This window comes from Marmota flaviventris, chromosome 7, assembly GCF_047511675.1.
Source record: "Marmota flaviventris isolate mMarFla1 chromosome 7, mMarFla1.hap1, whole genome shotgun sequence".
NCBI lineage: Eukaryota > Metazoa > Chordata > Mammalia > Rodentia > Sciuridae > Marmota > Marmota flaviventris.
The window spans coordinates 32,899,684-32,917,649 of NC_092504.1; the positions used below are offsets into that span (position 1 = coordinate 32,899,684).

At 40.7% G+C, this 17,966-nt stretch overlaps 1 protein-coding gene across 1 annotated transcript; it reads left to right on the top strand.

Moving 5' to 3' along the window:
* The first annotated feature begins 4,677 nt into the window (after positions 1 to 4,677).
* Positions 4,678 to 16,097, top strand: Uchl1 (ubiquitin C-terminal hydrolase L1). Its single transcript, XM_071613994.1, has 9 exons — positions 4,678 to 4,710; positions 4,811 to 5,188; positions 5,275 to 5,403; positions 8,003 to 8,153; positions 10,781 to 10,866; positions 10,946 to 10,993; positions 11,720 to 11,786; positions 12,938 to 12,996; positions 15,718 to 16,097. Exons 1-9 carry the CDS (start codon positions 4,678 to 4,680, stop codon positions 15,802 to 15,804), a joined length of 1,038 nt encoding a protein of 345 aa, XP_071470095.1. The 3' UTR covers positions 15,805 to 16,097.
* The last annotated feature ends 1,869 nt before the right edge of the window (positions 16,098 to 17,966 follow it).

A 17,966-nucleotide genomic window follows, 5' to 3' on the forward strand; every position in this document is an offset into this window, starting at 1 on the left:
TAGGAATAGGAAAGACAGTGGAATGAATCTGACACAACTTTCCTATGCACACATATGAAGACACCACAGTGAATCTCCACATCATGTGCAACCACAAGACTGGGATCCTAATTAGAATAAGATATGTTTGTATAAATACGTCAAAATATACTTTACTGTCATGATATCTAAAAAGAATAAAAATTTTTTAAAAATGTTACTCTACTAGAACACTGAATTACACACTCCCATTTGTCAATTTTATGTCAGTTCGTAAGTTGACTTTTATCACAATAAAGGGTGAAAAAAATGTTACAAATTATCTTAAAAGATAATAATTTTAAATGGAACCCCATAAATGTTTAATAGCATAAAATTCATCCCTCAGCCTCAAATTACAGCCTTATGCATGCTCAGCTGCTTAGCAAGAGTTTGTACTATAATCTTGTTTAGGATTTAGGGTCTGAAAACACTGCATATTTGCTTTCTCAGCCTCTCTTTTGGTCATGGACTTAAATTCAGGTTTATGGTACCTGAAAAGAATTTTCAGGAGGGTGGGGCTGTGGAGAAACTTGCCCATCATACAAGAGAGAGAGGCGGGGGAGGGAGGGAAGGAAGGAGAGGGAGAGACACAGAAGTGATTCTTAGAACTTCTGCAGGCCTTTTATAACCATTCAACACCATGAAGATAGTGGACTAGAAAGACATAAAGACCCCAAATCCTAGATAAGATTATTGGAAACAACCCTAGAACCACCAACTATTTCCAATTATTTGGTTAAGTGAAACCATAAATGTCCCTGTAAGCCACTCTATTTGGGAATTTTGCCCTTTGCAGATATAGTATAAGATAATATAGGGATCAATAGTGCAGACTGCCTGTGGTCAAATTTTAGTTCTCATGATATAGGTAACTAACTATTCTGACCTTCATTTCTAAAAGGAAATATTAACTACCTACTTTGAAGGGTGTTATGATTAAGAGTTAATAGAACTGGGGCTTGGCTTCCATAAGTACTCAGTAAGTGCTAAAAGCATGCTCACTGATACAGAGAATTCACAAAAAGGTTGAACTGCTGCAATTATAAGGGTTTTCTTCTATAAACAAAGATTTTCCTGACTTCTGTTGTTCTGTACTCTTAAGCAATCATAAAGCTTATTCCCCTCCACCTTTGAATTTTTGAGTATACGTATCATGTGATTTCCCTTTGTAAACAAAAACGAAAAACCAAAAACTTTCACTTCTTCACATCATTTATTCCTAATTTCATTAACCATTCTTGTTGGTTATTTTGGCTTTCCCTCTCTGTAAGCTCTCAGGGTCTCTTTTGAAGCATACTCTTTAGAATTTTCAGCTGAAAAGTATTGAGTGATTATTATATGCCAAATACTGGTCCTCACAATCCAGCTATACTCTAGTTAATTCAGGGGTGGAATTTCCTTCCTTGATTAGATCATGAGTATTTACATGAGACTAGCCAAAAGACAGCAAATATCTGATTATCCTTTCCATTTTTTCTTTCTCATGGCAGACGTCACCAATCAATCACAGCATTTTTCTTTTTTCCTCTTGGGGGAGGGGCTCAGAAACCTTCTCATGGCACTCCAGGAAACTATAATGATTAAAATTAAATTGAATTTCTCACTTCTTTTTTTAAAAAAAATTATTTGTAATTGTAGACGGACAGAAACAATGCTTTTACTTTATTTGTTTATTTTTATGTGGTGCTGAGGATCAAACCCAGTGCCTCATGCATGCTAGGCAAGCACTCTGCAGCTGAGCTACATCCCCAGCCCAAATTTCTCACTTCTGATAGAAAAAAAAAACATTGCATTAGCTTTATATTACCATTATGACACCACCAAAATATTTGAATCTTTTCCTTATCTATCTCTCACAAGCCATGTATTAAGCCTCATTAATACATGTTTAATTGATTTTTCAAAAAAAATTTTTGCTTCTGATCTTTGTGTATTTAATTTCAAATAATTATAGTAAAAAAAATGGTGTGATTTGTTTTTACTTGACACTTGTCCATATTACAGGTAAGTAACCATAGAATCAAAGAAAAAGTTAACATAAAGATCAACCATACTATAATTGACAGAGCTCTACACATATCCCTATTAAATTTTAACAGCTTTATTGAGATACAATAACCCATTTAAAAATATTTTAGCATATTCACCAAGATCTCTATTAAATTCCATCGTTTTATTTTTAACTCATTTTTCTAAATCTCATAATTCTGACATTTAGATTGCTAATTTTCCCTTGCATGCATGTACTCTCTCTCTCTCTTTCTGCTCTAATAAAATGACACAGGATAGAGTTAAAATATTAACCCTGTTGGGTGGCTATCAGTTGTGATAACTCCATTCAGCAAAACATCATTTTTTCCTCCAAGGAGAATCAAATAAATAAGCTATGAAACCACCCTCACTGCATTGCCAACCTACACCAACCCTGGAAGCATGACAAATACAGTAAGGACAGTGTCTGCTTGTCAACTCAGCTAGTAATCCCCAAAGAAAAGATAAGTGCCAGCGTGCATGACTTGTTCTATATGCCTGCATCTTATTTTATCTTGAGTCACAAATCATGAGACCCAGAATTTGGCTAACGACTGTCATAAACTCTTCTGGTCTGCAGATGCAGGATCAAATTACATTCTTTTTTTTTTTTTTTTTTTTTTAAGATTAGGATAAGATTTGTGTGTGTCCAATCTTTGGCATCTCCTTGTAAAGAGTGAGTTGTTTGATTCACTGCTCTGATGTTTCCTGTCACATAATAGGCCCTCAATATTGAATGAATAAATGAATGCCTTCAACAAAAATTTCTGATACTGTCTTCATGAGTGTTTTTACAAAGTGCAAAAATTAGCAATTGCTAACTTTGGCCTCCCCATCAGCCCTTATCTTAAAGGTCACTTCCTTCAGGAAGCCTTTCTGAAACCTTCCACTAAGTAAGGCACTCCTGATCTCAGCTCCATTTCACAGGGATTCATTGCTGATAAAAGCTGCATGAGGAAAGTTTCTGTATTTATTTTCTGTGTTCATCTTTGTATCTCCAATTATAAGTTCCATGCCCAGCACACAGTAAATGCTAAATCGATATTTGTTAAATGATTGAATGAATTGGGAATGTAATTTGCGTCAGAGGCAAGAACTCCTTCGAAGTAACCAGGTGTTCTTGTGCTACCTATTCACCTGTCTTGTGTTTTCTTAACAACTGAGGTATAATTTACATATAAAATTCACTCATTAACTTCTTGCTGATTTTTCTTCTCTTTCATTGTGTGTGTGGAAATCATCTTTCTGATGGTAAAAATGGAAAGAAAATAGAGGTTGAATGTTGTGGTATCTGAGAGCTGAATTTACCAGGGTACATTTCCTGGCTTTATTTCTCAATTGAAACCTTAAGCAAATCAAAGCCCAGAGATTCTGATTTGTAAAATCGCACTATGGAGTGTCCTCATTGGATCCTCTAAGCACTAAATGACACATGTAAAAGATCCACTGAAGAGGAAATAACTCAAAAACTGTAGATTCCCTCCCTTCCTTGTCATGGTAACCTTGGACCTCATAAGCAGTAGGCCTATTCTTTCACCATCATCATTATTTTGTTCTGAGCATATTTTTTAAAACACCCAATCTTCTTGCTTCCCCAGTATTTCTGCAAGTCCCACTTCATTCTGTGATATAGGTTTTCTGGCAAAATTCTTACAGATTTGGGTCCCTCTTTTTATTCATTCTTGAGCATATTGTTTTTTTTCCTCCATCTTTTGCATTTGCTGATTAAAAAAAAAAAACCCACCTGAGATCACTAGAAAACAGTGGTTTCTTTAGTTGCCATTCCCTTTCTTCCTCATTGTGAGTATTGTGAACTCAGAATTTTATTTTTCAAAGCCTCCTGTTCTCCTAAGAGTGAACAGTTCCTTTTGCAGCCTCTTGTCTCAAAAGCATACCTATCTCTTCCTTGGATCTGCTACTTAAAGTCTCCAACTGCCTGCCTTCTCTGTGTCTTGTATTACCGCCACATCCCCCGGGTTTCTACCGCTTCCCCATGATCAACCAATTCTTCCCTGGGAGTCACATTACATCAGCATTACTAATGCAATATCTGTTATATACCTTTTTTTTTTTAAATTCTAGGCAATCAATTTAAAACGAACCTCGGTACTGGTAAAATTTAACATGGAGGATGGATTGTCTGAGGTTAAATGCAAACTCCTGCGAGATTTGGGGACATACATTTATATTCATATTAAATATATACCTGTTGAATTTGTGCTTTTTCTCAATGCTTCAGAGACCCCGAGCTTTTGAGGGATTGGCATGGTAGAGAAGATGGGTTTCCAAAAATTTCGCCAAAACTTCAAGACTCCATTAAAAGGACTGCTCCATACACTCAAGGAACACCCACCAACAAAATCCATCTTCACAACCACTAGATTAGCTCACTGGCGAGTGAGACTGCAAGGTTTGGGGGCCCGACTATACCACTCTGCGCTGCGCATGGGGGGGTATGCTCCCATTTGCCTGCAACTAGACGTTTCCCCCTCGCTTGGTTTTGCCCCTGCTCCCCCTGCGCAGGCATCTACAGTGCGTCAGGCCGGCGCTTTATAGAGGCAGCCTGGGCGGCTCCGCTCGCTGTTTTTCTTCTCTGGGTTGTGCTTTTTCCCGCTGTTAGCGAAGATGCAGCTCAAACCGATGGAGATTAACCCTGAGGTGAGCGCCGTTGCCCGGGGGAGCGGAGGGCTTAGGGTCAGCGGTGGCAAAGGAATGGTATCGCTGACTTATTTTTTTTTCCTTTGCATTTGCCTTTCAGATGCTGAACAAAGTGAGTGTGTCTCGTGCTTTCTTGGCCCCCCTCCCCCGAGAGCGTGGAGACGAAGGCGCCCACCGAGCCGCGCCCTGCGCGCTCCTGAGGCGGCTGGGCTGGGGCATACTGGGCGCTTTCTGCCCCTGCATTTGTGGGGTGACTCTGCGAAACCACTTCGGGGGAGAGGGAGGAGGATGCGCCCAGATGGGAACAAGTGCTGGGAAGAGCTCGGAAGAGCTCATGAGGGCGTGGCGCTGGCCGCGCAGACTCTGGTACCCGGGCTTCGCCCGAGCCACGTGTGGGCTGCGCTTTGTGCTGTGTCATTGCACTGGCGCTGGGTGGGGCGGGGCGGGGCCTTCTCCTGGACTCGGGCGTGGGTGTGAGGTTCGCGCGTGCTGGCCCCGCCCCCTAGCAGGTGCGGGTGATTTGTCGGTCCCCGAGCGCCTGGTCGCTTTATCTCCTCTCTGCAGGTGCTGGCCCGGCTGGGGGTCGCGGGCCAGTGGCGTTTCGCTGACGTACTGGGGTTGGAGGAGGACGCTCTAGGCTCGGTGCCAGCACCTGCCTGCGCGCTGCTGCTGCTGTTTCCTCTCACTGCCCAGGTAGGGAGGGGGGGTCTGGGATGGTCAGGTCCTCGACGGTGCACGGTGCTTCCAAACCCCAGCTTGGCATTGAGGGCTCCCCACCTGGCCTGACTTCCAGACCTGACTAACTGGCTCCTTTTGTTGGGGATAAAGGTCGCACCCTCTCCCCGGCGGGGTGGGAGGGAGTATCTGCACTTTCCGTAATATCTATTCACTGGGGCGCCTCTTGTAGTAGTGTCTAAAGTTGCCTTAAATTGGGAAGAGAAGGAACCCAATTATCCCCAATCTCCCATCCCAATTATCCAGGGAAATCCTACGCATGAGTTGAATTTAGGCTTTTCTGAGTCTTCCACTTGGGGGACTGTTGGTAATTTCCCTTTTAAGGATTGTAACCTGTCAGCTCATTATTTGCTTCTGACTCCCACCTAGAGCTAATTTGGATGGACCTGTCCAAATCACAAGGACACAAAAGCTTCTTTAACTCACCTCGATTGCCTCGGTTCCTGGAGGCCTTGGGGGGTTCTTCCCACCCCTTCACTCCCCACAGCATACACGCTCTTGAGTGCACCTTTTGAAGTGGAATCACTTGTGTGGTTCCTGTGCTGGGACCCTCTTTACCCCTTTCTTTACCCTCTGGTCTCTCTGACCTTGTAGCTAAATGTAATTTTTATTTTCTTTAAGTGGTCTTTCTCCTACAGTGGAGTGAGGATATATGTACCTCAGAGATTGAGCATCAGATAAAAAATCATAATTGGGATATTTGTTGTCTTGCAATGTAGGGAAGCCTGGTAATTAGTATGTTGTCTAGTTCCTATTGCTGTCACATGACTGCATTTGGGACACCATTCCAAACAGTAAAGTTAAATGAAGCATCATCCTTACACTAGGTATAACTAGAAGCATCCTTGGCCTAAACAAAAGTCCATGTGGAAATTCCAGACCTTCCTCTTAGTACATGGGCTAAATATTATTTAAAAAAAAAATTATTGTGGCTGTAAGGATAATCTCACTGGCATGTTTTTCTAGCCGAAGTCTTTACTTGGGTAAAATTTCAAATCATTGCTACTCAAATTGGCTTCCTTGACCACATACAAAATAATATCTAGCTCCTACTTGAGCATCTGAGTTTTCCATTAGAGGAACCATGATGACTCGGGGTTTTGAGCAGCACTCGGTCAAGGCCTCTGGGAGGCAGTGGTGCAGCATGCTTGCCTTCTGAAGCTCCCAGGTCTCCTTTTGCTGGCTCCAGTGGATCTTTTTAAGGAACATTCTAGTTTGAAAGGCTGTGTTTTGTTCTTCAATCTGTCAAATTTACCAATCACCTATTCTACACAGAATTCCCACTGAGCAAAAAACACTGAAGCAAATTTAACGAAAAGTCAGGCTTATGGGTTGAGTCTATGAACAAACCAATGCTAAATCAGAAAGCATCTACTTTTAACTAAGGTAATATTGTGAAATCCTAAATGGACTTCTTCTAAAACATTAATTTTAAGTGGTGGTGAAATATTTGCAGAAGTATCTTCATACAACAGCTTAAATGACCCTAATGCTGCTATGGTTGTCCTATTTTGAAATTTTATCTAATTGGTCTAGAGAGGTGAAAATCTTAAACAGTCTGAGTAACAGTTCAAGGATCTGGTAGCTAGAAAGCAAGAACTTCCTACTAGTTGGGGTCAAGCTCAAACTTCATTTCCATGTACAGTAATGCAAGACATAGAGTTGGAAACATTTCTTGTGTTCTGTCTGAATTTTGCTGGTTATGGAAAATTAGTGTTTCATAGCGTTAATACCCTGCTGTTAACAGAAGTCATAACTTTTAAGGTCTTTAGAACTCATTTGGGAAAGATCTAGACAGTCTTATTGAATTACTATGCAAAAAGCTAGCAGATGCTCCCGTTCATATACTAGATCCTATCTTCTACTCCAGATTGATAATCTGTCCTCAGATTAAACTGTGAAACTGGCAAGGACAACCTGCTATCACTTCTTCCTCTTGTATGGTGAGAAGTTTTTATAAAATCACAGCTCAACACTTGGTCCAGTTAGTTGTCTCTTTTCTAAAAAACGGGGGCAAAGAAATAGGTCATTTCTTTCAATTGTTCTTTTCAACAGTTAAGCTTGTATATGGTTTTGTGTTTGAAAACATCTACCTGGACAGAATAGAAGTAGAATGTCAAAGAATAGTGTAATGTAAACTAGCTGGTGTTATTGTTGGGAATTAAATTGATCATCTTAATTAGGATGTCTCTGAAATACAGCTGGTGTTAGTGTGAAAGAAAGAAAATAATAAACACATCCCTGTGTTCTGACTTCATGGTACCCTCTATCTCAAGCTAAAAGGTTGCAGTGGTGTCTAGACAGAGCCTTGGGCAACATCCAAGACAGTGACTGCACTGCAGCATAAGGGTGGAGTCTGAGAACCTCCTGGAGCCCCACTGGCCTGTGTGGGATGGGAGGCAGTCAGGCCACCGTCTGGGCGTGGCCAGATCTAGAACCAAGGCTCCTGCTCACACATCCCACTTGTGTTTCCATTTATGTAGCAGAACTCACTGTGCTGCCATCTGTTCTTTTGCGTTTGCATTTTAATATGTAAAAAAAATGCTTCCATTCACAGCATGAGAACTTCAGGAAAAAACAGATTGAAGAATTGAAGGGGCAAGAAGTTAGCCCTAAAGTGTACTTCATGAAACAGACCATCGGGAACTCCTGTGGTACAATCGGACTGATACATGCAGTGGCTAATAATCAAGACAAGCTGGAATTTGGTACGTGTGGCCGCTCACCCTCTATTTAAACTCAAAACATGGAGTTCAGAAGGCACAATTAACTGACCCATTTTATTCTCCTGGGCTGATCCAACAAAATCACTGTCTTAAAATGGTCTTAAAACCTGTTTAGTCAGGGGTGCTAGTTAAACAGCTACCATCTATGAGTGGATTCTTATTGTTTCTTTTGAGGGGAGGAAGCTCATTTTCTAGGAAGTGTAATTAGGTTGCCTCCACCTGAGGTGATGGTTTGTCTGCTAGCATTTTTGTGGTTCTGAGGTAAAGGAAAAAAAACACTGAGGGCTGATTGGTGTAGTGATTCTCACATGCTTCTCCTATTCAGTTCTCAACAATTCTAGAGAATTAGATGATGCTGAGAAGAATATCAACACGTAGGACCTGTCTTGAATGGTTCAGTGTCTCATAAGCAACTGGAGAACCAAACCAGCTCAGAGTAGTGAGGTTCCTCAGGGAGGAATGCTCCTGAGGGAGGTGGAGCAGCAGGTAAAAACCTTGGGTGCAGGTATGAGCAAAGTCAGGTCAAGGGCTTTAGCCACCTGCAGTGAATGCTATGGGGGATAGAAGTGAGTCTGAGCCCTTGAGTTTCTCAGAAGTTCAAGGAATTGGGGGTGGGGGGGGTTAAAATAACATGGGCATTCTGTGTGATTTAGGACAGAATAAATTTGTTTAGGTTTTGATGGCCACATAGATTAGATATAAATCAGTGGGTGTGGCTGTGTTCCAAAATCTCATTTACAAAAATAGGTGACAGTTTGACTCAATTTAGATAATGGCCAGGAGCAGCTAGGAATTGAGTAATTTCAATTAATAGTTAATGCTGTTGCTTTTTGCAATTCAAATACAGAGCTGGATGGAAGTGCATACCTGTAATCCCAGGTAACAGGAGTCTGAGGCAGAAGGATTTGAACCCAGGAGTTTGAGGCCAGTCTGGGCAACATAACTTTAAAAAAATTGTTTGGACTGGGGGTGTAGGTCAGTGGTAGAGCACTGTCTATGTATGCACAAGGTCCTGGATTTGATCCCCAGTACTGCAACATATATATGTATATTTTAATTGTTATTATTTGTGATTCTGGGTATTGAACCCAGGAAATCTCTACCACTGAGCTACATCCCCAGCCCATTTTGTTTTTTATTTTGAGACAGGGTCCGAGTTGCCCAGATTGCCCTCAAATTTGGAATCCTCCTGCCTCAATGTCCTTAGAAGCTGGGGTTACAGGCATGAGCCACCATACCAGGCTTAATTGATTTTTTAAAAAAAATATTTTTAGTTGTAGATGGACACAATACCTTTATTTTGCTTATTTAATTTTTTTTTTAATGTGGTGCTGAGGATCAAACCCAGTGCCTCATGCATGCTAAGCAATCACTCTACCACTGAGCCACAACCTTAGCCCTTAATTCATTTTTAATAAAGGAAATGTGGGCCAAGACTCTACTCTTGATATACTTCTGAAATTAAGATAGCTTTTCCAGATCTTCTGGAAGGTGCCTTTTCAAATATTGACTTGATTACACTTTATTTAAAAAGTTGTAGCTTGATCCTTTTATTCTAAAATATCCCAAAATTTAGAGTCTTGTGTTCCTGAACTCAAGAGATGTGATTTTTGTAACCACATGATACTGAAGTCAGGAGTTAATTTGTCTCATAGCCCTTCTCATAGAGATGAGTATTTTTTTTTTTTTTTCAGTGCTGGAGATTGAACCCAGGGTCTTGCACATGATAGGCAAGTGCTCCACTACTGAGCTATATGTATCTACCCTTAGCCCCTGCAGATTTTGATATGGTTTCAATTAAACAAATTTGTTTTATTTAGATATGAAAGTTCAATAGCTATGTGATCAGTCTCCTAGGCTTATCCACACTGAGCAGTAACACAGTTCATATACCAAGAGCCTGCTAGTCAGTTGTCTCTAAGCCAGACTGTGTGAGGTCTTCAGATTTCTAAGATCATTTGTATGTACAGTGCTGGGGATGGAGCCTAGGGCTTCACACATGCAAGGGAAGCACTCCACCACTGAGCTACATCTCCAGCCCTCTAAGATCTTTATATTAACGTCTATCTGGATAATTGAATTATTATGATGGAGTTGTCTATCCTAAAATAAAAATCTTGGTTTGGCAATTATTAGATTGTGCTGTTATAGTGTCATATAAGTAATAGATGTTAATTATAGATTAGGTGTATAGATACAGCAGTAGACAAGGCAGCCCATTTATGGCACTGAAATCTCTCAAATGTTCCAAATGAATAAGTACTGTAATGTGATAAGAGGCCATATTAAAGACTCAGGTGATACTGGGTGTGGTAGCACTTGCCTCTAATCCCAGCTGCTTAGGAGCCTTAGGCAGAAAGATAGCAAGTTTGAAGCCAGCCTTAGGAATTCAGTGACATCCTATGACCAGACAAAAGGGCTGGGGGTGTAGCTCAGTGATAGTGCCTTTGGGTTCAATCCCCAGTGCCCCACCCCCCAAAAAGAAGATGATTCAGGTCGTTTCTATGGGACTGGCTATGTAAAGGCTTATGTTGGCAATAAATGTTATCATAAATGCACTCGCTTGCATTATTTTTTCTATGCTAATGCATGCATTTTCTTTTTTAAAGAGGATGGATCAGTCCTGAAACAGTTTCTTTCTGAAACGGAGAAGATGTCCCCTGAAGACAGAGCAAAATGCTTTGAAAAGAATGAGGTACAAAAAAAATTTCCTGAAGCATTGCTTTTAAATAATTCTGGAGAGTTTTGTGCTATTTCTTTTCTCTCTTCTGCAGGCCATTCAAGCAGCCCATGATGCTGTGGCGCAGGAAGGCCAATGTCGGGTAAATGCAAATACAAATCCGAGCCAGGTTGCCCAGGTGCTGTCTGTGTTTCCATGGGAGTATTTGTAGGAATCTTTTTCGAGAATATAGTAAATGACCAGTGTTATCCACCACCCAAGGTCAATTCAGCAGAAAATTCTACCCAAATAATGCTGTGATTGGATCTGTTCACAAAATGGCTCTTCAGAAATTTAATTGGCAGTTGAAATTGTCTTGTATGCTTCAGATGATAGTAGTATATATTATGTCTAGATTTAAATGAATCTTGCAGAGTAACACCTCTCCTAGTAATTGAGCATCTCAAGCATCTTCTCAGACTGCTGGGGAGAGTAAGGTATACCAACAAGCCTGACTAGTTCTAGAAGGTCTAAATTTGCCATAATGGGAACAGAACATCGAAGTCAATTGCTGATGTTTTGTTTGCTCTGCCACTTTCTAGATTTGACTTTGAGTGAGATACTTACTCTACTTAAGCCCAAGTTTCCTTCTCAGTAAAAAGCATGTGATAGTAGCACCTTCAGAGCTGTCATAACAATTCCAATATTTCTACCTTAACTGGCTTAGAATAGGGCCTTTTATGTAGGAAATATGTGAATACCAGCTTCATGATTTAAAAATACGTCGACAAGCTGGTTCAAATATGTTCCACTTGAATTGTAAGAGCATTTATTTTCAACAAGTTCATCTTACACTCATTTAAAAAAAAAATTTCTTGACTCTCTGCAGGTAGATGATAAAGTGAATTTTCATTTTATTCTGTTCAACAACGTGGATGGCCACCTCTATGAACTTGGTACGTGTCAGTCCATTTTGGAGAAGCCACTGTAGTTTCATGTATTCTTTCAGACTTAATTTCTCTAACAGTATTGATGTATGACTTTATGGCTCTTGGTGTATTGTTGTTTATGAAGCCAAAGATGTTCTCATGGGGGCATTTAATCCTTTATCAAACCCAAGCACCCTTCTCAGGAAGCTGGCATACCCAATGGAAGGCTTCAGTTATAACCAGTGAGGAGGACAGGTCAGGTCGGCACCAGTCCAAGGCATATGTGTGCAGACTCTCCACCTCCCTGACGGCGACCCCTAGTATTATCATTCTCAGACCAGGAATACTTTTAGAAGAGGATCAATGCCTAAATGTGACCTTGTTTATGTAAAAGTAGTATGAATATGTTGGAGCCATTTGTATTAGCTGGTTTATGGTAACAAAAAGGAATTTCCATCTTGTTAGACTTATTCCCTTTTTATGAATGGAGAAAGACTTGCAGGTGTATTTTCTCACATGGCAACACTACTATAGACTAAAAAGGGCAATGGAGACTTGGAGGCAGTTAGCAATCATTGAAAGACAAATCTCAAAGGGCTCTTCTTGCCTCCCCCTTTCCTGGACCTCAGAGATTGCACCTCTGGTCTTTTCCAAGCAATGGGGGCACATTCCCCTCTAGTAGTGGTAGCTGGATTGGGTTTGTATTATCTCTGAACAGGTTAACCCATTAAGATCTATCATCCCAGATGTGGGAGACCTATAAAAAACTTAAATACACCACTTATGGTAACTTTTGAAAAAAAATGTCTTGAGATTTCTATTCTTTTAAGGAAAATGATAAGATGAATGATTATAGCATTGAAAAAAAAAGTATATGAAAAATATATAAAGGATACATGGATTCTGGATTATGATTTCCAACCTACTTTAGTGTACCTGTGTCAGTCTTGTTGCAATATTTGAAGAATTGAAAACTTAGGATTTGGTGGGCTAATTGTAGGTTAGAATTACCTGGGGTGGATACCTTGCAGCTGCAGCTTCTCACTTCACAACCTAGCTTCTCTTTGCCGGGAGTGGCAGTGGTATTTGGAAGAATCCAAAACTTCCCCTGGGCTAGGTTGGCACTTCTGCAAGAAAGCATGTGGGGAAAGCTGACGTGCCTGGCTTCTTTGTTCTAGATGGGCGAATGCCATTTCCAGTGAACCATGGTACCAGCTCTGAGGGCTCCCTGCTTCAGGTAATCTTTAGAGTGCCTCTCTACACCACAGCTACATCTCTAGCCGGTGCTGATGCTGTCTAAAGTACTGACATTCTTCCCCTTCTGCCAGCACCAGCTGCTTGGTTAATAGCAATCTTCAGGGTTTAAAGATCATCTCAGTAATTGTACCTACCTCATTTTATAGCAGGTGTTTTAAACAGAATCCTTCATATAAGCCCTAACTAATCTAAGACTTCTGCGTTCTGGTTGCTCCTATAGGTAGAGCACTGTGGATTCTGGGTATGTAAATTCAGGGTTTTTATTCCCATGTGTTCCACTGTTACAGAAGGAGAGAAGCAGATTGAAAAAATGACTCATAAGAACTTTAAGATCCAAGATCCTGTGAAATCCTGGTAGAAATGACTGTAGAAACCTTGAGTCAGTAGGCAGTTACTAGGCCTTTTCAACTAAAAAATGAGTTTCTAGAATAGAATCAATTTGCTGTTTAAAGGAAAATTGCTTAATTATGATAAAATACATAATACTATTAAGGTATAAGAACTTTATTTATAGTAGTAATAATCATCTTTGAGCCCTTGGCATGTGCACCGTCACAGTGGGGTGGGGTGGTGTCAGCAAACTTCTGTAATCAGAGTCAGATAGAAAATATTTTAGGAATTGGTCTGGGGTTGTAGCTCAGTGGTAGAGCGCTTGCCTAGCATGTGTGAGACACTGGGTTCAATTCTCAGCACCACATAAAAATAAATAAGTGTACTGTGTCCATCTACAACTAAAAATATTTTTTAAAAAAATATTTTAGGCATTGTGTAGAATATGGCTGTGTAGCAAGTATTCAATTCTGCTGTTATAATTCCTGAGAAGCCCATAGACAGTATCTAAATGAATGTGTGTCATAGCTGAAGTTTGCTGACTTCTGGGCTAGATGCTATCCTAAGTGATTTATATATTTGTAAAGTCTCATTAATGACGCAACAAGGTAGGACTCATTGTTCCCATTTCGCAGATGAGGAAGCAAGAGCAGAGAAATTAAGTAATGCCCAAGGTCAGTGTATTAACCTCAGTGATAACCTCAAGGTGCTAGTAGACCAGATTATGCCACTCAAGGAGAAGGGTCACTTTATTTAGACTGTCATACACGCACATCCCTGAGATGAATTAAAGCCAATTCTTGGTATATGGGAATGGTAATGTGGAAAGAGAAATAGATCTAGAAGAGCCTGATGGGATCTTTTTTAAAAATTTATTTTTTAGTTGTAGTTGGACACAATACCTCTTGTTTTATTTATTTTTATGTGGTGCTAAGGATCAACCCAGGGCCTCCCTTGTGCTAGGTGAGCGCTCTGCCGCTGAGCCACAACCTCAGCCCCCAGGTAGGATTTTAATAAGAATCAGACTTTACTTTTGGTGGGAGTGAGAGGCAAAATTTCTGGTCTGTGACACAAAAAGGGGAAAGACTGTAGTCCTTTTAATAAGGCTTTTAAGGTTCATATTAATTCACCTCTAGATTTACACTAATACTATAAAAATGTATCTTATGTGGAATAGCTCTTACATGAGTTATAGGGAAGGTAAACCTTGTTGAAATAAAAACTGATTAATTGGAATCTCATAGTAAATGAATATAAACCAGCATCTTGTTAAAGTTGTCACCCTAAGTAAGGCCAGTACTATAAGGTTACAGATACGTTAGATTGCGTTAACTGCACACTATATTAATTGTTAAAATGGTGAGAAACTATACAAACTCAGCTGACATAGTGGTGCACGCCTGTAATCCCAGCTAATATGGAGGCTGTGGCAGGAGAATTGCAAGTTCAAGTCCAGCCTTGGCAACTTGGTGAGATCCTCTCTCGGAAACAAAATTAAACATAAAATAGAAGGGCTGGGGATGTAGCTCAGAGGTAGAACACTCCGGGTTCAATTTCTGGTACTCTGTTGTAGTTGGTGCTTTTTTAGGGTTAAACTCATCTTTGTTAGTGATTTCTAAACTTCAGAAACTGAAATTACATTTATATTCTGTCATTGAGGATTCTTTTTCTTCTTAAAGGTTCTGAATGGCTTATTGGCATGATCTTTCCACCAAACTTTTTACAAGTTGTACAGATAAGCCCTACAGTTTGGCAAATAATTACATTTGGATCAATTTTCAGTTACTGGTCTTTGTAATTAGAAATAGGAACATGTTTCACAGCACCAGAAAGCTCTTAAGAATTCATCACTTTATCTGTAACTGGAATTACCCCCAGGTAAACTTTAAGGCTGTTTTATAAAATGTTTACGTGAAAGAAATGTCTTTTCCAGGAGTTCGAGGTAGAACAACTATTCTCTTAATGCACCATTAGGAAGGAAAGGAAAGATCAGGATTTTTGTTTAAATTTATCTTAGTTGTAGACAGACACAATAGCTTTATTTATTTATCTTTATGTGGTGCTGAGGATTGAATCCAGTGCCTCTCCTGTGCTAGGCAAGTGCTCTACCACTGAGCCATAACACCAGACTGAGGGATCAGTTTTGTACCCAGACCAGACACAAGGCTAGGGAAGTCCAGAGCCACTTGGTGCAAGTGATAAAGGGGTTGGAGCTGCCTTTCCTGCACCTGGTGATTTTTTTTTTTTTCCTCTTGCCTTAAGCCCTGACTCTCAAGGTTAGAGAGGGATTTCAAGTTGACAGGTACACCTTTTTGAGACTTCCATTTCAGGCTGTTTCTGCTGGAGTATTAATGTCTGTCCTCCTCTCCAGGACGCTGCCAAGGTCTGCAGAGAGTTCACCGAGCGCGAGCAGGGAGAAGTGCGCTTCTCTGCGGTGGCCCTCTGCAAGGCAGCCTAGTGCCCCGTGGGAGGCACCTGGCTGTTCTCCCCTCCTCCATCCATCGTGAAAATACCTCCCTACCAAGCAGTCTTCAGTGCTTCAGTCCTTGTGAAACACGGCTGTCTCCTTCCACACGCTCGCTCCTCCCTCCACCACACCCGAGCACTAGCGGAGATCTTGAGCCAAGTTGGTGTGAGCTTCAGAGGCGAAGCGTCTCCCCACTGTGTGTCTTGTTCCTTAATAGCTTAATGCTTTCAATGGCAACTTTGGTTTGTGTCTGTAAGTTAAGGCCTTGGATGTGGTTTAATTGTTTGTCCTTAAAAGAAATAAAACTTTTCTGCTGATGAGAAATAAACCTAAGTTGGTTCTCATTATCTTTACTTCACCACCTCCCCCAATATCTCTCAAATTATTTTGACAGTAATATATGAATATCTTATAATACAAGTTTTACAACACAGATAAGAAAATTACTATAAAAATACTCCTGGTTTAGTGTGTTTAGACTTTTTCCTATGCATTTATGTTCCTATGCATCCCTCTGGAAACTAGAGATTTCTTAAATGAACCATTTTAGGGACAATTTTAGATTCATAGAAAAATTAGATTCTAGAGTTCTCATGAATGGCTTGTCCTTTTTTCTGTATTCATATTTTATTAGTATGGTACATTGGTTATAATTTATGAACCCCAGTACTGTTACTCTGTTATTGACAAGACTACAGCTTGTTCATATTTCTGTGGTTTATACTGAACATCCTTTTTCTGTTCCAGGATCCCATCTCGGGTGCATTATGTTAAGGTGTCGTATCTCACTAGGTTATTCGGACTGTGCCAGTTTCAGACTTAGATTTGAGGAGGACTGGTCAGGTAGTGTATAGGATGCCCCTTGATTGGAGCTTGTCTGTTTTTCTGATAATTAGACTAAGGTTATAGTTTCGGGGTGGGAGACCACAGAGGTAAAGTATCATTTCATCCTAAAGGGTTCATACTGTCAGCTGATTTAATCCCTCTTAGTACTGACCTTCATCACCTGGCTGAGGTCATGCTGGCCAGGTTTCTCCACTGCAGTTTACTGCCCTTCCCATGCTAGTTGGAAGTCTCTGTGTCCTCTTTCAGCTTTAGTAACTTTAGGAAAAGCAATTGCCCTCTACCACATCTTCATTATTTCATGTTGTGGATTATTATTTTGGTGTCAGGAATTTAACCCAGGAACGCTTTACCACTGAGCTACATCCCCAGCCCTTGTTATTTTTTGAGACAGTCTGAGTCGCTGAGTCTGGCCTTACACTTGGAATCCTCCCACTTCACTCTCCCAAGATGCCAGGATTACAGGTGTGTGCCAGCTCGGAAGGACCTGGCTTCTAGAAGGTTCCACCTTGCCGTCATCTTTCCTGAGCTCTCACCCCTACATACGGTATCCTCTACTTTGAATTCCACGTAAAGGCAGATCCTCCTGAGATTCTGTGCTCAAGACTTTTTCAACAAACACACTTGACATCTTGGATTTGTCAAAGAGCAGTTTATAATTGGCTTATTCCCTTACTCCATTATTCCCTGAGATGTTACTAGTGTTTGGTGATGAAGGGGTCTCTGTAGAGCTCCCCCAACCCCATATTGGGGATTGAGCCCAGGGGTACTGTACCACTGAGCTGCATCCACAGCCCTTTTTATTTTTCATTTTGAGACAGTCTCACTAAGTTGCTGAGGCTAGCCTGAATTTGTGAACCACCTGCTGCAGCCTCCCAAATTCCTGGGATTACAGGTATGCACCACTGTGTCTGCCCCACTCCCCATAGAGTTTTTAATAGGCAAAGACATCTGATGCTAAGCATTTCCCCCTCTCAACTATCATGGGAAAACCATGCCATTAACAGACCAGGCATGTTTGTGTCTTTCCACAATGTCAGAATTTATTGAATAACAAATTTATAAACTAACACCACTGTCAATGGTTGTAAGTCATTGAATACTCATGGGTCACTTGATAGTCATACGGCAGGCAATCACAAGTTCTCCCATTCCAATCTTAATTTCTAATCTCTGTAATACTCAAATCATGCATGATGCTTCACACAGTGATAGATACAGGTCACAGAAAGACTTAAGGTTAAAGGTGGCCACAGGTCTATAGGATTCTGTGCCAAGAGCACAGCAGAGGTCAGATACAAATGCAGAGT